Genomic DNA, 21,294 nt, shown 5'->3' with positions numbered 1-21,294 from the left:
AGATAGGACATGTAAGGTCCATTCATTACTTTTAATCCTTTCAGAAGTGACTTATTGGCCAGGAAAAGCAAACAGAACAACTGATTCCATCTTAGTTTAAAATTGCATGATCTAGGGTGAATTTGGGAAGATAGGATTGTCACTGAGATGTTATATTGATATTTCTTATTTCCTTTCTGGGGATGTACAGGGCCTCAAACCTTAGGGATGGCATTCAGAAAGACTCCCAGTTGGCTTAGGAACAGAAGTCTGGTGCCTGCTTGTGATTTTAAACATACACATATGCTGCAAAGGAATAATCATTGGACACTGTATTGCATATTTATAGGCCTGTTGTAGTTAGGTTTTCCCCTGCTTTAGAAGCAAGAGGGTTAATGAACTGAAGCCTATTAGACGCATAGTCCCTAAAAGATGCATAAGGAAATACTCCATATCTTTGTACAAGAATCAACACATCTACTGAAAATACTTCATAACTCAAAAAAAAAAAAATTAAAAAGGATATGTCTGGCTTCAGAGTGTTAAAGTGATTGAGATGCAGATGAAATGAGGGCATATCATCTTTGTTGCTAAATTCTCAGGTCCCAGGTGGTCCACTGGAATGTGAAAAAAACCCACATGACCATATCCTACACTAAACATGGTACTGGAACTACTGACAAGCACAGAGAGAGTGTCTGCTGTTTTGCATTTGCAGAGGAAGGTACAGTTTCTATCCCTAGGCGCTCCTAAAATTCCACACTGAGTTCCTATGTACGATGAACACACAAACTGTCCCCTTCTAGAACAATTTAGTGCAGCATTTAGGTACTGTACTTTAAGGAAAGAAAATACTTTTTTCATGAGTTCTCCTTGCCTCTTTGAACGTCAGCTCTGTACTTGGGTTTAAGCTGCAGAGTGATTTTTGCTACCTGAAAGGGATCTGAAGACCACTGTTCACAGAAAATAGACAAAAAACCACTTGTTTAAGGATGTCTGCCTAGTGGGTTGTGATTGCATTAATTACAAATCATGAATCATGGACATCTTGTTCCTGCATTTGTAAGATTAAAGTAGGCTGTATAAATAAAAGTCATTACAGGGTTTTTAAGGGGATGATCATGCTTGCTTCCAGTAGCAAATTACCTTTATATTGCCACTAATGGGAGGGACACTGCATTCTATTCCTGTAGTTACTGTACATCAGCTTTTTTTTTTTTTTTTTTTTTTTTTTTTTTTTTTTTTTGTGCTAGTGCTGCTGTTTCCTACTGCAGTGAGCTCCAGTGGATAACGTCTAATAAGATCTCACAGGGAAGTAGAGTAACTCCCTGGATTGTTTGAGCACTAGTCCCAAATTCAATGTTCCTACACTACTAGACTGGACTGGAACAACGTATTTTCAGGATACCAAGTTTTCTATGTCAGACCTCTTGCTTCATGATTTCACCTCTAAAACATAAAATCCACTCTGATTTCTGTGAGCATTTTCCTTTGGCTGGCTGGCCAAACACTGTGAAATAGAGGCCCTGATACCCCTAAAGAGGACATATCTCCTTCACATAAAGCTTCTTCCTGTCTCTCAGTTTTGATGCTGAAGTTCACTTCTGGTTTCCTTTCCTACTTTCTGAGGATATTCCACTTTTTACCCCATCTACTTCAGGACTGGTTTGGGAGAAAATGCATTTTAAGAGGGATGCATGTATTGGATATTTTCCTTGGGAAAATAGAAACTATGTTTTGACTAACCATTTATGCAGAGATAATTGAATACATACAGACATGCAGAAATACTTATGGCTCTTTACATAAGAAATATTAGAGTATAGTAAAAGATGATTCATAATATCAAGCTGGAATTGTACAGCACCAGTGTCCAAGTTGCATATTACAAACTAGGGAACTATGATTCATCTTCAAATCTGAGTAAAAGTTCAAAGGAGAATTCAAGTCTCTCCTAGATGTTATTGAATCACAAGGAATGGCAATGGGTAGCAAATCTGTTTTGCTTCATGCTGCCACAGGGTACTGCAGGCTGTGATCACATTTATCTTATCCTGCATTATGTTTCAGCTTGTGGGGGCACGCTAATACATACCTCTCTTAAAGTCCCATGTTGCTTTCCTCTTACTGAATTCATCTTCTTGGCAGAATCAGCATAGAAAAATGATTGTTGCTTTTCCAGGCAGCTAATGCAGCCATGCAACAATTTTTTTAATTCACATCGTTTCATGGGATGCATTGAATAAGCAATACTAATATTGCTGTGTTTACTCCCAGAGACCATTTTTGCTCTTGGTAAATTGAAGCACATTTAGTCTGTAAATGCAAAATGAAAGTTGTACTAAATGCTATCATTTCCATAGCCTACAGAGGAAAGGTGGATGTAATCTATTTCTCTCCCTATTTTTCAAGCCGTGTGTGCAGTCAGGTGATTTGCAGAGTTCTTAGACTTCCAGATAGGTGTTTGGGAATCAAGCTGCTCGCAAAAGTGGGAAATTTGGATGCCTTTGGGTATTCTGTAAAATTTCTGTGTCTGTACCTGAGGAAATATTAACAAATTACACTCTTTCTTCCCAATCTTGACAAACCTTTTTCAGCAGTGTTGGGAGCATACAGTGCAGAACACAGACGATCCATTAGCAGAGACAGTCTCCTTACATTAATTACACTTTCAAGAGGTTTTAGGACATAATGAATCTAAGAAATGCACATGTCCTTCTCTCAATTTTAGCAATAAATTCTGCAGTATGATTGTAACTTCCTCTAAGTTTTCTTCAGGTAGGATGATGAAATCTCTCACCTTTATTCAGCCTTCATATTTTTCCTACAAATAGCAGACAATTAGTGTGGAAAGAGGAGGAAGACAAATTTCTGGGAATTAGTTCAGTTTTGTGCATTAAGTTTCTGTGCCTTAGGTGGAAAATCATGTAAATCATATTGGCAGGTTCCAGCCAAGACCCAGCTGGCAGGATAGACAAGTTTTCCAGTATAACTGGAAACTCTTCGGACTTTTTGGCCGCCAACAGTCCAACTCCATTAAGGTGACTTGCTGATTTAGCTGCTAATTGGCCCTGTGCAATTAACTTCCAAGGCTCATAATCACTGTGATGTCTAAGGTACTTGTAAAACTGATGAATTTGTATGTATGATTTCTCTAAAGTGCAGAAATATTCCAAGTATCATTTTCCCGATGAAAAGCTGGAACAGAGACCATTATCTGTTAATGATGTTCTACATGTTAATTTTGGTAATGGTGTTATTATATTAAGCTTTTCTACAGATCATGGAGTAACAAGTCATCTTCATTCCTTCAAGTCATATAGAACAATGAAGAAAATTATTAAAGGACAGGCACAGTGCATTAAAGCAGTCAGTATCCAGTACCCTACTGGTTTTATGTAGGGGGAAAAAAAAAAAAAAAAGAAGAGAAGAAGGACAAAATTTCTTCATGTTTAGCGCTTGGAGTTGCACAGTTAGATGCACTCATTTAGTGCATTTAACTGGAAAATTAGTCTCTGCCTTCAGTCATCTAATCCAAAGTCCCCCTAGAAGTCGGTGATTGAGCCCAGCTGGTTTCAGTCTCAGTCATGCTCTCTCTGGGCAGAAGCAGCACAGAAATAAAGCAGCACTCTTTGCTTTGGCAGGGTCCATTTCCACATATACACTTGCATTGCCCTCATAGCAGGTTCTCAGTGTATTGGCTTTTTTACCCAACACTGAACAAAATGAGTGCAGCTCGTGAGGACCAAGGCCTTCAACTTTCTGGGAGCAATCAAGGAAGGTAATGATACAAATATCTTTATATCACTTTTTAAATTACCTCCTTGTCTTTTTAATGTAATTCTCAAGTCATCCCTCAGGATTTGGTATTTATACCATAATATGGACTGTACAGCTGCATATCTTTACAGAAGATCTTTTGTTTTCCTGTCTATATGTAGGCTACCATAGAAGTTAGGTGATGTTCTTTCTACTTTCTCTCTTCATTACAGCCACAGCAATACATATGTGAGCTCACATTTCCAAATAAGGCTGTCAGACTATAGCTTAAAATTTGGCATGCAGTGAAGTGCCTACATGTATTTCTACCCCTAACAATGAACAAAATGTAACACTGTTCCTAAATTACTTATTTCTGCTAAATCTTGGAATGGAAGCACACTGAGCTAAAGGTCATGACATTTCAAGTTCCAAACTTCAGGATGGTAATGTTGGAGGAAAAGATCTAAATAAACTACCTACTTCTCATCAATAAAAGGAACTTAAATACATTCCTCTGTCAGTAGTAGTTAAAGTTGAATGGAAAATAATGAGAAGGAAAATTCTTTCTTTTCATTCATTCCAATAAATTAATTTCTTTTCATTCAAATATAGACTTTTTAATGTATTGCTTGATTGGTTTTGGAATTGGTCAAATAATAGCAGTTCTTACTGTTACAAAGTACTAACTCTTTGGCCCATATATAATATTTCTTATCCACTACTACTCAAATAATTTGATATATGCCTCATGTCCTCTGCTTTTACATTTTGAGAGTAAACTTAAGAAGGCCTTCATTTGGTAGAGCTGGGTAAGCTGATCTATACAGATATAAATGTGTGGACAAACCATCTTTTCTGAAAACAACAATATTTCACTTCAATACTTCCAGCTTTGTACAGTGCCTGTGAACTCATCCCAGTCTTTGATCTTGAACCACTTGGTGATTTCAGTCGGAGGCAAACATCTTAAATACACTAAGACACTGAAGTTATGTGAAATGCCATCGGGTAGGGGAAGATGTGAGAGATTTCCTGCCAGGAGAGATACCTATGCCATAAGCATAACTTGTGCTAAGCTCAGAAGAAAAGTGTTTGGGGAAAAGTGCTTAGAAATACCCTCCTCACAGGGTAATCTTCAGAGCTTGCTCTTTCTGAGAAACTAAATTACCTCGGAGATAGAAATCTGTAGGAAACCTAGCTTTAGTTTCAGTCTGCACAGACAAACTTGTTTCTAAGAACAACATTTTTATAGGAGAGGAATATGCCCGAAGGCAAACTGAAAAGTGAACACAAGGCAAATATGGCAATATTACTCTTGGTTAAATTAGCTGATGCTGAGTGATTAGTACTATTGTTCAGCTCAGCTGTTAACTCTTAGCTGATTTCCTAGTGCTTAATTCCCAGATAATTTCAAAGAGATTTATGCATGAACTGAGAGTCAGACATAGACTTAGATGTGGTACTGACACAAGCATTGTCTAAGTGTATATTTAATGTGAAATATTGTGAATCCAGGCTTCAGCAACATCCTTAAGCATTCTGAAGTTGAAGGGATTACTCACTTTCCTACAGATCCCTGCAACCTTGAGCACCATGTTGAATTATGATGTAGTAAAGGATCAGTAAGAACATTCTCTAGATTTGTGGAGTGGGTTGAACCACTGAATTCTGTCAGTGTTGAAAGAAGCCTCAATCAGTTACTTCTCATCTGCATCTGGCTTGGCAACCAGTCAAGAAGAACAACAGCACTCACTTCCTATTCATGTATTATGCACAATTTTGCTTTGAATACCTTGTTTATTCTAACACAAAGGCTGAATTTTAATTTCATTTTTGGTACTACATCAGTGGAAAAATGTGAGAATTGAGGGCACCACTCAACTATTGAGCCATAGATCAATAGACAAAAAGTTTTTAAATGGCTTTGAAATGCCTGCATTGATAAAGCTATATCCATTATTCTTCCTTCTGCTACTGGGCAGAAATAATAAATATTTTAAGGACTTCAGAATAGATGGAAGTAGTAATATTGACTAAGCAGAAACTGTTTGCCAGGAGATTAGGCCTTAGTTGGTAGGATTTAAATATGCTTGGCATGTCAAAGCAATGTGACAAGTGTTTTCATCATGTTCTGCGTCTACCTCATAACTTGTTGTGAAAGGATGATGGCTGTTGCCAGCTTGCTTTGTTCTTAATAATATTTTTAAAGATAAGAAAGTGAAATGGCTCCATTTCAGGAATTAAGTCATTTTCTTGTGCCAAAATACTGACAAGCAGTCTTGGTGCGGGAAGATAAATTAGAGTTCTGACTCTTGCATCACAAAAAAGAAATCGACATTGCTTGAAAGGAGCCTTGCTGTTTGAGCTGAAGTTACTTCTTTTAACGTTGCAGATGTGAATGTCAAGTGAGTTTTCTATGTGAATTTTTGTAATATGAAATGACTGTTGAACTCAGGCAATTTTAAAAGTCAAGGATAATTTCAGGGAAGGGGAAGTCAGAAGAATGAGCAAGTGGAACACACGAATCTCAGTCAAATTATAGCATCAGCTGTATAGCACTATTTGCTGCCCACATCTAATGGTATATTTGCCTTGTTATCTTTGCCACTGTCACTGATTCTTTCAGCTCCCTCAAAACTGCACTTGCCATGCCTTCCTCTCCCCTTCATGCTGACAGTACTTAAACCCCTAGTGAATAGTTCTTCATGGACCTCCACTCTAATACAAAAAATCCTGTTTCCTATGGGTACAAAATGGAAAAATTCCCACTCAGACTCCTCCCAGTAGTAAGTATGAAATGGATGATGTCCACCTAGGGCTTTCTCTGCTCTTCTCTCTTTGCCTGTACTTCTGCTTGGCTGCCTGAGTACATTCCATTCATCTGGGATCGGGAACCCATTGAGCAGAGACTGTTTATTTTGAAACTTCTGTGAACACTCTAATGCTTGATCTGTGATTGATGCTTCCAGGCTGTGGGGTGAGGCTGTATTGACCTGCCTTACCTGATGGAAAATACTGCTGGCTCATGAAGGAAGTGGCATAAAGGTCACGACTGAGATAAGAAGTAAAACCGTTTATTACAGATGACTCAGGCAAACAGGAAAACCAGCTGTCAGCACTTCAGAAAAGAAGTCACTGCAAAACTTCACCTCCTCACCTTGCAAGGATTCTTCCAACACCTGTCACAGGCCTGCCTCTTTGCATCAATTTGCACACCCTGGTCTCTTTCAGCTAAGAGCAGTTCTTCAAACTGAACATGCTCCTGAGCAGACATGGCTGAGACCACGGAGTTCATTTATTTACGAAAATGCATGTTGAAAATTGGGCAGTGTAGTGCTTTGTCTTTCCAGTTTAAACACAGGTACAACAGATAACAAAGGAGGAAGCAATATTGTTGGGAAATCATATATTAAATGGTTCTTTAGTGAAAAAGTGCTATAATTCCTACCATAGCTTAGGGGAAGAAAAAAAAAAGCAATAGAAGCATATAAATATATCCTATATACACAAACAGTACAACACAGATGTCTTGTAAGCAGGGATTAGTAGCAGGACACTGTTATAGAAACAGCACATATTTTCCCTTGGGAAACTTAAACCCCCACAAATGTAGTCCATTCAAGACCACAGAGAAACAATGTGCTGCTTATGCTCATTTCCTTTCCTTCTTGCTGAGGCTGACATTTTACAAACCAGGCTTCTGTACATTTCACATTCTGTTTAAAAACTGCAAGGTCCTTGGATCAGCATCCTTTTGTCCATTAAAAAAAAAAAAAATCTAAATGCATTCCTCTCCACCTTTATATTGTTATATTTCCTTTACTTCATTAAACCGGACAACATTAAGTTATTTTCACTCTTCACTGCAGGAGCATATTGATGGAGTAGTTTTAGTAGAAAAACACAAGAGATTCATCTTAAACTAGTTTAATTTAAGCAGTTCCATGACAACAGCTGGAGACATAGCTTCTGGGAAATGCAGATGCAAACTCAGACTGGAAGATAAGATTCAGTGACACCAATGCGTTGCAGCTGCTGCAGACTACTACATCTAGCAACATCGTTTTAGATCAGACTCAGACTGAGCCCTAGGATAAGTAGCCATCCATTTGCTTTATGGCAAACTGCAACTGGACATTAGGTGGCAACTGAATTTTTCACCACTCAAGTCACATTTTCTTATTCGTCATTTTAATGGTGATTCCTGTGCAGGCCAGGTGCCCTTTCCCCTCCCATACACTACCTGTGATTGCCAGCTGAGTAACAAAGTAGGTCATTCGAGATTTCCGCTTCCTCCTCCAGGTAGAGAAGAGCACGATGGCATTTCCAGCAATTGTGACAATAAAGAGAATCCAAAGAGTCACCAGCTGCTCTGTCTGCAATGGAAGGAAAGGAAAAAAACATACTGATGGGTGGATGGACAGTCACTTATCCTCAGAAAAATGAGATGAGAGTGGAAAACAGGGGTGAAATTTGAGTTTTGCCAATTGATTTCAACTATTTAGTCTAAAAGACATTTTTGCTGTTTTTCAGAAAATACTTAACATGCATCACTGCTGGTGATGTTCATTTCAGTTTGGTTTGCAGTGGCTGTATATTACTTCTCTCTTCACAAAACCACTAGCAGTGTCTGTATTCTGCACTTAGTGCTAAAACGAGAGTCAGCTCTCAGCTTTCTTGTGCTGCTCCAGCAAGCTGTGAAATAACCAGCTGCCTCACTTCATAAGGAATGTTGATAGATGGGCTCCTTTGGAGAAGTGGAGGAAATAAATACTTCTCTCTTCCCCAACTTCAGTGAGTCTGGGTCATTCACAAGCCCTAATGAAATTCAGACATCCACTCCATGATCTAGATGTGCACCAAGACTGAAAAGGAAGCATGACCCACTAAAGAAAAGTATACTTGTGTAGAGACTGAAACGTGATGACAAAACGTCCCCTAGTGGTGTGTGTACAAAGAAAACAAGGTAAGAAAGCTTTTGGTGCTCTCAAAGGATCAGGATGCTCTGGCTACAGGATCAACACTGTATGTGTGTCCACGTTTGTTTGTTTGGTGAGTGCACAACCAATCTTTACATCCTAGCAAATGTTTCAGGTTTTGCCAATGCAGTCGTTTGGGATCTTTCCATTCAAGACAGCAAACCCACAACATGGGAGTTAGGGGAAGATAGAGAAGGCAGGTAAGGGCTGCAGCTGAGGAGGGGTGCCCCATGCTGGCCCTACAGATGTGGCCTCAGCAGGCTGGGGGAAGGATGCTGTCAGTAAGACCCCAGCTACATGACTAGGCTGATAGTAGAGCAGAAGCCAGGGAGAGCACTCATTAAAAGCATTTGTAAGCCACTATGGTGAGCAGAAACCAGAGCTCCTTCTGCTTGCAAAGAAAATAGCTCACTGTGAGCATGGGTGGGGGGAAGGTGAAATGAAAGGAATGGAGCAGCGACTTGGAGTTCCTGCTTTATAATTAGCCTTAGTCCCTTCTCAGCACTAGCCCCACTCCTGGCCAGCAGCCATTGTCCCTCCTTGTCCCTCCCAGCGGGCTGCCCCCACTGAGCAGCCTCTCCTGGGAACCAGCCTCAGCATTGCTCCAGGTAGGGAACCACACTACCTTGTGGATCACAGGGTCATGTAAGGAAAGCAAGACTTGATGAGGAGCAATTTGATGTTGCACCCTGTGCCTGAGCCCAGAGATTAGTTTAAGCAAACAATGAAGGCTGCATAGAGAGGATTTCACTTTTCCCAGCATGATGATTTTCACCAACATAATCTACAATTCATGTCATCTCACCTAACTTTAAAGTTCTAAAGAGGCACAAATATTCTAAATTGTCTTAGTATTGTCTAGGTAATAGCAGTGTCTCAGAGATGAGTCACCACTCATCTCACCTACCTTGGGATGGGTTGTCTCCACTGAATATAGAGTGACCTAGATGAGATAACCTGTGTGGGCTAGATACTTAGCTTTTAGATTAAAAAAAAAAAAAAAAATCCATCTTTTTGGGGTACCTGCAAATCTCTGGAATTTCTTGGAGACAAATTTCCTTAAAAATGTGTGGCAGGGATATGGTGGAAACTATCTTTACGGGGATGCTTTTCTTAGTACAGGAATTGGAAGGAAATGTCTTTTTGGAAGACAATAAAATCATAAAAGATAAGATTTCACATCACTTTTGTCCTTGAAATCAATGATTTCTCCTCAGGGTTTGTTTTGGCTTTTCCATTTCAGAAAACATATTTCTCACATGAAGAAAACTAAGGGACTAGACTTGTTCCCATTTTCCTTGGTATAAAATCAGAAGAGCATTTTCTTAAAAGGAAATATATTCCTGTATTATACTGATATAGATAGGAACAGAAGAAGGATCTGACACTCAAACCTTCTTATGATTCCCACAGAAGAAAAAGCTATGGAGCATCAGAGTCTGTGTTAGAAGGATAAGAGCACAGTACAAATGGTCGGATTAAATCCCATCCCTTCTGCCAATTTAAAAGCAATGCCTAACAATTAAACAATGTTAGACTCCAGACATTGAACCAGACTGCAAAGATAACTTAAAAATGCAAACACTGAAAATAGAGGCAAGTCTGGAAGAGGCGTAGGCAAAGAAAAAAAGCCAAAATTTCTATTAATCTATTTGTGCGAGCTGCCATTCTGACAAAAAGAGAAAAGATCTCATTCCTGAGGATTAAGGAGCCATAACAATAGGCAACTTAAATCACTGCAGCCTCTCTCAGTCTCTGTTAACTTGCAGATTGAAAACTTCCATGGTTATTAATGGGATGCCCACTGTGATAAAGGCCTTTGCAGAGGCTAGGACTGGAATTCAAAATTATCTTCATGAATTGGAAACGTGTTCTGGGAAAAAAGCAACATGCTGTCCAACAAAGAGAAGTGCAGGACTGCAGTGTAGTGAGTGCAATCACACTTGGTCGGACCAGCCTTCCAAACATCAATCCTCACACACAACACACATGCAAAGTGCCCAGAATATCATGGCATTACCCTACCATGCAAGCAACAGCCACCACCACTTTGGAATCAACACCAGGCTCATGTGCCTCTGCTCTGATCTTTCCACTGGGCCATACCCAGTCCTGGGTACTTCAAGAGAGAAACACAAATGAGTTGACATAAAGGATGTAGTCAGGCAAAACGACTGAATGAATCAAGCTGCTAAATCCAGGAAAAGCCAACTGCAGGAAAAGATGAACATAGCCTTGAGGACACAAAAAGACTATGTAAAAAGGTAAAAGACTAATCTCTTTTTTAGATCTACTGTGGACTGGACAAAAAAATCAAAACTGCAGTACAGAATTCAGGATGAAAATTTAAAAATAAAAAGAAGGCTTTAAAATATATCATAGATAGAGACTGATTGAGCCATTGAAGACATCTGTGAAGCCCTTAAAAATAGTTATTAGATTAGAGAGATAGCTGATGGATCTTTGAATGTCACTTCAGATGAATTTTCCTTAGTTTTATTCATCATCTTCAGATTGTTTAGACATAGAAGTGTTTAGTTTCATGTCTTGTTCATCAAACAAAAATCATTTCTTAATAACAGTCCTGAACAAGTTAACTTACAAAACATACCTCAATAATATGTTGTGCAGACATCAGAAGCATTCTGATAAAAAGGAAGATAATAATATCTCCCAAACCTCCCCAAGACAAGGGCTTCTTTTGAAATGGGCATTGATAATTACACTAGATGAGAGTGTTGTGAGAGACTAGTGTCATACAGCAGTTATTTCAGGTTAGAAAAGCTAGAGATGCTGTTGACATTATTAAGGTCACCAACAAATGAAAGTCAAGAGGACTTCCTTGGTTTGATTCGAACCATTGCACATGCTGCTGTTCCACCAGGCTGCTGTGTTTGGAGCACGGAAGTGCTCAACATCCAGAGAGCATTTTTGGGTTTTGCTATGTTGCTCCAAGATTAAAACCAGGTTTAGTCAATAAAGAAAATGCCTCTTCATGGGTGAAATGTAAGCCAGAAAACCTGTCTGAAGATTGAGTGCACTTTTCTTTGGCTAAAAAAAGGCTTGTCATTTTCTTTCTCTGATAAAATTTCTGAATCCAGAGGCTGGAATAAGTCTAACAAGAGGTATATTCTGTTTTATATTTGAGGCAGAGATAACCCCTGCAAACCTCTTTAATCAAGACCATAGTTAAATACTTTTGGAGATGTTGGGTGGCATTTTGGTACCGCAATGCCATCCCTCCTTCCAGTGTTCCCCAACCAACCTCCTTGCTCAGTCTTCCCTCAGGATTTGTATCCCTCTTGCTGGGGAGCACCAGCTGTGACCGTGGAATGGGGATATCCCTGACAGCCCATTCCAGTGGAGGTGCTGTTCCTCATGTCTTGAGGTGCAAAAGCCTTTGTCTGATATTACAGAAGTTGCCTAATAGAAAGGGAAGTTCAACTAGCAATGGACAACGATTATTTATGCCTGAACGGGGGCCCAATCTAAAACAATTTAGCTCTAGCTGCTGAAGCTGTTGGGGAAACAACCTGGAAAAAAAATAGGTTTCAGGTGAGAAATTAGCAAAGAGAATAAGAGAAGGAGAGAAACTCCACGACTTGAGTGGCTGACTGGCCTCTTAATATGAGGATAGCAGGCCTGTGGTAACTTCTTGGTCCTTCTGACCTGGTGTCTTTCTGCACCATCTTCTTGGTCTCCTGGGTGAAGAAGCATGATCCCTCATATCACAAGCCAGTAGCAGCTTAAGTCTCTGAACAGCTTTTTCTTGACAGTTGATAAACTCTGGGAATACACAAATGATCTTGCCTTTGGTATATTTTAAAAACTATGGGGTTAGTGTAGCAGCAATTGAGATTGTAAGAGAGCTGTAATCATGAAGCAAGCCAAGCAATTTTGCAAGAGTGCTCTTAACACATAAGAAGAATATATAAATCCCCTTGTTAAATTGGGTAACTGTCATGCTTTTGGTCAAGTTCACCACTAGTAGATTGCATTGCACTTTCTTGAAGGAGAGAAAAAAAGAGAAAAATCTTTTCTCATTCTCTAAAATAATCACATTAATTGCAGACCATGTAGAAAAATGGAGCAGTCTAGATTAGCAATTTTTTTTATCCTACTGTAGAAGATCTGAAATCTTGAACATTGAAAACTGAAAATGTTCAGGACGTTTTTGCTATTTTAACATCTCCCATTTAGGATGGAAACTTAAGGCCCTTAAAAAAAAAACCAAAACCAAAAAAACCAAACAATGATAAAAACCCCCCCAAAAAACCCACAAAAAACAAACAAACAAACAAACAAACAAACAAAAAAACCAACCCCAAAACCCACCAAAACTCAGCAGAATTAATTTTCTAGAGGCAAACAGGTGCCATGCAGTTTGACTGATTTCTGTCAGGGATTTTTAATCAGCTTATCTCTAAGGCAAATTGCACTTTGGACTGCAACACTGAAGGGAATAAAAGAAATACATCCATTAACCTAATTAGGGAGTTTTAAAGGTACTGGCTAAACCTCTGATACAATTCACTGGATTTTTAAATAAGCAAACAAAGCAAAAATAATAAAACACCTCTTTTCCATACTGACAGATTCCTACACAGCAGAAATCCTAGAGGAGCCTTCTGAGGTTGAAGTGCTGCCTACAATTATTTGGCAGGAGGGTGCAGAGAAGATGGAGCCAGATTCTTCTCAGATGTGCACCATGAAAGGGCAAGAGTCCACAAACAAGGGTTGCAACATGAGACATCTTGGTATGACACTATGAGGAAAGTTTCTTCATGAGCGTTGGCAAGCACCAGGATGGGAACCCAGAAAGGTTGTGAGATTTCCATCCCTAGAGATAATCAGAATTTAAATAGACACTGCCTTGAAAAATCTGGCATAATTTGGATTTGCTTTCAAGTGGTTCGTTCAGGCTACCTCCAGAAGTCCTTCTCTAATTCAATTATTATGCACACACACAAGTATGCATATACCTATTTCCTAAACAAATATTCTTAAAACTAGAAGATACTTAGACATAATCAGATTAGTGCTTTGCACAGGTTGTATATTATTTATTGTATCAAAGAAACAACAGCTCAGATCTTTCTGGGAATCTTTACATAAATTAAAATTTGCTCTGCAACTAATGAGTATGGCTGTAAAGGCTACTGGCATGGAAATGGCAAAAACATAATTATCTTAAGAAGGACTTTGAGAGTCCTTTTCCATATATTTACTTGAAGTCCTGAGATGAAGAATTTCTGCCAGGTGTTATCAGCTTAAACTTTGGGCTTCCAGAAATGACGTGTGATGCCACTGAAGGCGTCATGACTATGGTTTTGCTCACCACCTACAAGATCAAGGTTCTTTAATACACACAAAAAAAATAATAAGCTTGGTTAAAATTCCAAGGAAACATCCATATTTTTTCCCGTGCTGAAACTTTCTACACAAGTTGGGTTTGAAAAAACCCACAACATAAAAGCAATCTCCTTAAAGAAAAGCTGTAGGTACATTGTGTATACTTTAATTGTAGACAACATTTCTAACTGTCAAGAAGGAAAAAAAGTAGGGGGCACCAAATATCTTACAAGAAGAGACACAACAAACAGGATACTTGGGCTAGAACTAAGCTTCACACAGCAAATGCTAATGATCTGAACGTGAAGATTCAGATGACTAATTCATGTCATCTCCTAATGCTGAAGAAAAAAAAGCTGGGAAAAAAGGCTGAAAACATCTTGATTTGTTTGCTGATAGGCTTTGTCTTAATAAGAAAGAAACATAAAACTGGAAGGTCACTGGAATCTTCAGCCATAGCTGTCACAAGCAGCAAGAAGTTGTGTTGTCCACCCCTGTAATACAAATATGTTTCGAAAGAAGATTCTCCATCCAGCAAGGCAAAACTGAGAAGATGTTTCTACTCAGATTTCACACAAGATATTCCTGAAAATTTTGGGAAAACATTTTGATTGACACTTAAAAACCCAGAGAAAACTCATGTGAAGGTAAGAAAGACTGGGAGAAAAGAAAGTTCAAAGCTAAGTTTTGTATTTTGTCATTGAAAGTGCTTCCATTATGATTGAATTTGAGAGAAACACATTTCAGCAGGCAACAAGCCCTCTGGGAGTTTTCTGGGTTTTTTTTAATTAGTGTGGCCTGGAATGGAGCCTGATTCAAAGTGCATAAACACCAGTTCAGCCTCAGGTTTGACTCTGGGACTGCTGCTTTCTCATTTAAATGCTACTGGTTGTGCTTGATAGGCCTCCTATCCCCTGTGCAGAGGCTGCCTTCTAACTGATTAGTTGGGTTATCCTCCCAGCCCAAGGTTATGGAACATTCTGGCAAAGCTGGGATGCACTGCTGCATGAAACCTTCACCAGTACATCAAATATGCTGGCTACAGTCACTTCCCAAGGAGTCCTTATCGCTGGAAAAAGCACACAGCTGGAAGGAACACAAGTTGATTTTTTCTGTTTTGTTGAACTTGAGATGCAGTTTTGTATGAGTTTGTGTCGATATGGTGTTCCACTCATATGTTATATTTATGTGTTACACAGGGGAAAGATGTACAATATTTTCTTCCTTTTTGACTTAGGGAAACAGACAAGCTGAGATATTTACTAAATTCACTGTTCACTAAATCTGGACAGTTCCTCATGGAAAGGGGCAATTTTGTTATCAAGATAACTTTCTCATCTTTTTGAAATCTAGTAATTGTTTGGGGTTTTTTGTGAACCTCTGTTTTTTTTAAACCTAGGTTTTAGGTTTTAAACCCTATTTCTTAGCTCTGACTTCATCACCATGGATGAGCAGGGTCCCTTCAGTGCACACAATCTTATGCATGATCATTGCAATGATCTTTCCAACCTCAGCAGCTGAACAAGCCTCCACTCTGTCCCAAAATTCTCTATAGGTGTGGTGGTGACAGTCAGTAACAAATGTGATTAATTCAAATCAGTTCTATCACCAAATAGTTCTTATTTGCCATTCTGTTGTGATTTGGTACAAGACAGATAATAAATGGGGCAGTACTGCTCAGTTATTGCTGGATGTTTTACCCATTGCACTCTAGGAAAATTCCACAGAATTAGACAGATATTCCTGATTTAAATGTCATCAGGAAACATTAATTCTTAATGGTGTACATGTCTTTTTTTGTAGAATATTTTCAATGTAGAAAGATAATATTAGACTACTCAAAGGTCTATTCATAATCTTATGATTTTTGACATCCCTAATTAAAACTCCAAAGTGTTGTTTTTCTTAATCACTTAAAATTATTACGTCTGCCTAATCGGTAAAATTTAAATATCTCAAAAAAATGTAAAAAAAATTATATTTTCTAGGCACATTTATGTAGGAGATGCAGACAGGTGCAAACACACATGTGCCTGTGTGGAGCACAGGGACAATAGTATGAGGTTTGCTAGTGTAGAACAGCCCAAATCAGCTGGCTCAGAGTTGCTCCCTGTTGGGCTGTCATACTGCCAGGCCCTTCTGTGCTGTGTTTAAGCCACTGGATGAGGCCAGCCTGGCCAACAGCACTGCAGCAGCAGTCTCCCAAGGAGATCATTCTCATCTCAGGAATAGCAATAGTCATTACAGCATATTGCAGAGGCTGTGTTCAGGAGTCTCTGACACCTTATTTGTAAACTTAATCCTCCTCCTTTCCCCCACTGAAAGATTGCAAAGTTACCTCTGAATTATTTGATATGTCTATTTTCTAAAATGTGTGATTGCATTTGCAGAGATTACTCCAGAAATTTGACAGCACCCATTATTATTTTCCTATTATGTATTCAATGATGGGATGCTCTGTGATATTTGCTTGAAAATCAGAGTGAGCAATAGCATAAGCAAATACTTTTAAGAGATAAAGCGACTCCTACATTTGGATGAAGGGATAGGGACATTAGACTGTGACTTCAGCAGTTTCTGAGAACACCTGGAGCCAAATCCATGTAACTGGGCAGTCCCACAAAACCTCTCAGCATGTCGGTCTCCTCAGCTCTTTGCTGGTGATGCTAAAAACCCCAAGCCTTGTAAAGAGCATTAGCTCCAGGAATAAGCAGCCCATGTTCTTAGAGTAGTGCTTGCTTGTGCTAGGTTGTCCTGTCCTGTTTAATATCTGAGCTACATGGGCTAAAACATGCAGGTACAGGGAATGCTGCAATGTTGGGGGAGTACAGTCAAATTCATACATTTAAAATAATTTGTGATGGTTTTGATAGGCACACAGTTCCTCCTGAACGCTGTAACAACTCAGTGTCACTGCTGGGCTATTGCTGCATGGCACAGGGACCAGGGGTCATGGAGGAGAGGCAGGAGTGTGTCAACATTTGGACCAGTGATTGGGGCTCCCACTTGGCAAGGGGGGGACACTGGGGTTCCCAGCAACCTTGGATGTAAACAACAAAACCTTTGTGTCCGGCTGTACAGGTGGAGACTCTACACAGCAGGAAAAAAAAGTACTACTTGATGGATTCCCATCTCTGCTGGGAGGTAGGATATGATGGTGGGAACACAGTCCCGCTGAGAAAACACACAGTTGCTGCTTTTTTCTCTTTTTGAGCACTCTAACCTTTACTTTCCTGCGTAAAAGCAGGGCATCTTCTTTCTCAGCAGAGCTCTTAAAACAGAGATGATCCCTACCCAATCTTTCTGAGGACAAGCACATGATCCTACCATTGTGAAAACTTCTGGGCTGTTTAGTATCTGGCAGGAGGAGATGCTTCCTCCAACCTTGACAAAGCCTCCCAAACCTTGTGCAAAATCGGGCCAAACCTATTCTGAGATTCCACCTTTTCTCCAGGCAGGTTTCTGGCTTGTACTCGGTCAGGTTTGCAGAGTTAAGAAGGTCCTAAAGTTACAGGTATTTAGATGATTTCTGCTCTTTCTGGACTACTCTATTTGGCAGGTGCTATTGATATTTAGAGCCCTTTTACACATGGATTGAACACATATGAAGAAGATTGTAAAGGATTGTAATGAACTCTCCTTTGGCTTGGGAGCTTGGAGCTGTAATTAATACCAATTTGCATATCTGTTCTGAATTAGGTGCTGAAACAGCCAGCAGAATTCCTTGTAGTTTAAGTCAGTAACCTACCTGGATACCCCACAGGAAGGCACCCAAGAAGAAAGATGATCTGGGTTTTCAGGGACAATTTGTCATAACACAGCAGCGAGACCTAGATGGCAGTGGGAATGAGGCAGTGCCTTTGCCATGAAAAGCACCAGCTCATCTTGAATGCTGAGTGATGCATTGTCCTGGATACACCCAGTCCTGTCCCAAAAGCTGCCATTCTGTATGCCAAGAGTCAGTTTAGTTAGCCCACATGGCCCCAAATTAGACTTCATTAGCAAAGCTTTGATAAGCAGCTGGCCCTTCTGTAATAATGACTACCAGAAGAAAATCTAAATTCCTCTAAGTGGAGGAAATATTCAATTTTTGAGATAAAATAAACCAATAAAATTCCCTTCAACCTTCCCCCCCAAAAGACAACAAAACCTGAACTGGCAAAAGATTCTCTAATCTGAAACTGTTCAGGTTTCTGTTTAGGCTTAACAACAAGGTTTAGTTGTTAAGCAGAGGAACAGACAGAAGTGCAAATTTTTCTGGAAGAGAAGCATTCACAGCTCAGCCGTTCTGGCACTGAAATACTCTAATGCACATTATTTTACTTTTGTCATGTTGCCACCACAGTATAACACAGACACTACCTGGGGGGGGTACTGGCCATCTTTTTGCAGCTCAGGAGGAAAAGAAGACACCAGCACATGCTCATGTAATTTGAGCAGCATGTGAGATACCCTGGCAGCTGTCATTAGGTAAAATCATTAAAAAGTCATCAACACAGTTACGGGGTGTCACTCCCTAGTCTCCTTTTATCAGTTTAGATCATGTTTTCCTATGACTGCTTTGCTAAGGTAGGTTACACCTGCCTTTTCCAAGCAGAAATAGCTTGTGTGCTATGTCTGCACACAGGCTCTGGCCTCAACCTGTGTAGTGACCGCTCACCCACCCTGCCTTCACAGCCAGCCACAGGCTACAGTGTGTTTGAAAATCCAAATCCTATTTGTAAGCCGCATTTTGAACACTGAACTCTGTTTTTCAAATTCATTCAGCCTGTTCCAAACTGAAACCTAAATTGTTTTAGATGCTTAACTACAGCATTGTAAAGAGGAAGACGATGATGCTTGGCTTGCTGGAGTGGGCAAGGATGCAGCCACAACAAGGGCAGAGCTGGGGGAGGACAGCCAGCAGTCAACAGGTATCAGCAGCACCTTCCACATGTGGGTTTTACAGAGTGCTGAAATTGCTGGCAGGAAGCCCTGTCTTCCCTGCACTGTAATCATCAGAGCAGGTGCTTTCTCCTTCCTTTCCTACAGCTGCACCAGCTGTCACTTGTCTCTAGAGTCAAAATATTTCCATGCCTATCAACAGCTAGTAATTGATGTGAAATCAGTGAGTCTCCTTGCAAAGTTCATGCTGCATGTGCCAGAGCCAGGCATCCGGCAGACACTCAAGAGCAAGTCTAATGAGAAGCCCTCAGCTACAGAATGGTTTCCTTTAGCTATGGATGAGCATGCATGACTATCCTTGGTTCCCTAATTATTGTAATTTACTCAATCTCTCCTATTAACGAGCATTTTTCTGCCTGGGGACTTTTTAATCATGGAATTAATTGTCACTTTTACCATTATAAAATACTGCTCCCATGACATTGTTCAGATTTACAGCCCTAACTGAGAAAAGAAGACAGGAGATAAAGAGAAAGTTGTTAAAATATTTTTCTCATCCCTTGTGATTTTTTTCAAGAGCATTTTAGGAGTCTAACATGGAGAGGGGGGAAAAAAGGAATAAAAAATAATTTTCACCGTTGAAATCCTAGGTAGGAAGTTTTACCTTAGCAATTAGAAGCAGCATATTAAAAGAGACCCTCACTAATTAAGACTGGCACTATGGATCATCTCTTTCTTAATCAGGGCTGGGAACCTGCTGTAATTCCACCAATTCCACTAGGATTGTGTCAGAGCACTACCATTCTCACAGATAAAAAAATTGATGCTGAATATATCCCCTTTTACCTCACAAGTTGTCAAGTAATATAAATGCCTGGATCTTTCCAGCTGAACTTGATCTCTTTGGTGCTGAGGTCCAGAAGGGCAGTCCTAACTAGACTTTTTAATGACTTGAACTTGTACAACATACCATAAAAATAAAGAGACACATGGCATTCAGAACAAAATTAAGTAGTAGGAACAGGCATAGAAATCTGAAGGAAATATGAGCTTCAGAACTTCTCCAATCTTTTTCCTACATTTACATATTGCTAGGGTGATGTTTTGGAGATGACTGAATATACTTCCCATTCAATTCAACAGCATTCACTACTGAATGACTCATCTGATTTATTCTTCACAACAGAATTTAATAGACACTGCAACCCCCACTCAACTCACCAACAAACAAACAAACAAACAAAAAACCAAACAAATTAGAACCTGTCCCTCATGATTAAAATAACCCCAAACAACAAAAACCCTGTCTCACTTGTGTACAATGTTTGTTACAGCTGGAAAATTGAAAAGAAATCCCTTATGTCAAGATGATGCATCAAAGAAATTACATTAAAAATGTGTTAAAATAATGCAAGCTTTTGACTAAAGATGCATGTATAATTACAATACCTCTACAGAAAATCAGTACTGTCCTCTCTTGGAAGGGGATAGAGTTAGCTAAGCATGTAAATCTGAAGTCCAATTCCTACAAGTATTTTGCTTTTCAGTAAATGCCTCACACATGCTGTCAGCTGTCTTTGCAAGGAAAAAAAACCCTACCAATATCTGGGGAAAAAAGTTAAAGAATCTTAGTTGCCTCCCCACATGCTGAAAATGCTCCAAAGCTGCAAGCATTTGAGAAAAGTAATGCACCCCTTAAAGTAATACCTTAAAGGAATAGTAAAAGGATCCCCATTCCTCTTCTGCCACCACTTCTGTGTAAGTCACCGTTTCAGTGAAAGTGACAAGGGTAAGATCCAGACAGCCGGTGCCTCCCTGGGAGCTGCTGCTGGCTTCTGTGGAGTTGACCTCCATCACTGGATTTTGCTGAAGTTGTCTAGGTGCTGGTTTTAGTAAGAGTTAATGCAGCCAGGCTTCTCCTGTAAAAGCACAGCACAAAACCAGCTTCTCACTGGCTACCAGAGGTGTCGGGCTTCAGTGCAGCTGAGTGACAGAAAAAAAAAAAAAAAGAAAAAACAAAGCCAAGCTGGCATTCCTTTGAGCTTTCTTTTGGTACAACTCTGACAACAGCCATCCACATGTTCTTCCCAACAGCAACAGCCAGTAACAAAGTCAGTACACATGGACCCAGCCATGTGCTTTGTCGACTCAGGATTACCTTGCACCCCAAGCTGTTAGCTTTGGGGTCAGGAACACCTGTAAAAGCATGGAGCTCCTTCCTGCACCAAGCCCAAGAGCCTGGGTATTCCACTCAGCAGCATTGCTTACTTACCTTAGCTGAGCTCAGTATGATGTTGATTACCTTCAGTCTTATGGTATATCCATAAACAAACACCAA

At 39.7% G+C, this 21,294-nt stretch overlaps 1 protein-coding gene across 1 annotated transcript in view; it reads right to left on the bottom strand.

The window, feature by feature from the left end:
- The window catches only part of NPSR1 (neuropeptide S receptor 1), a 57,874-nt gene extending 37,064 nt beyond the window's left edge, over positions 1 to 20,810 (bottom strand). Inside the window, exons 1-2 of the mRNA XM_030233440.2 lie at positions 20,664 to 20,810; positions 7,985 to 8,117 (exon numbers count right to left, since the gene is read on the bottom strand). Coding sequence (XP_030089300.1) covers positions 7,985 to 8,117; positions 20,664 to 20,810 — 280 coding nt within the window. The remainder of the gene's footprint in view (positions 1 to 7,984; positions 8,118 to 20,663) is intronic.
- Positions 20,811 to 21,294: the final 484 nt, after the last annotated feature.

The sequence above is a fragment of the Serinus canaria genome, chromosome 2 (genome assembly GCF_022539315.1).
Source record: "Serinus canaria isolate serCan28SL12 chromosome 2, serCan2020, whole genome shotgun sequence".
In the NCBI taxonomy this organism is placed as follows: domain Eukaryota; kingdom Metazoa; phylum Chordata; class Aves; order Passeriformes; family Fringillidae; genus Serinus; species Serinus canaria.
The sequence above is the reverse complement of the archived record's forward strand: the minus strand, read 5'-3'. Positions and strand labels throughout refer to the sequence as shown.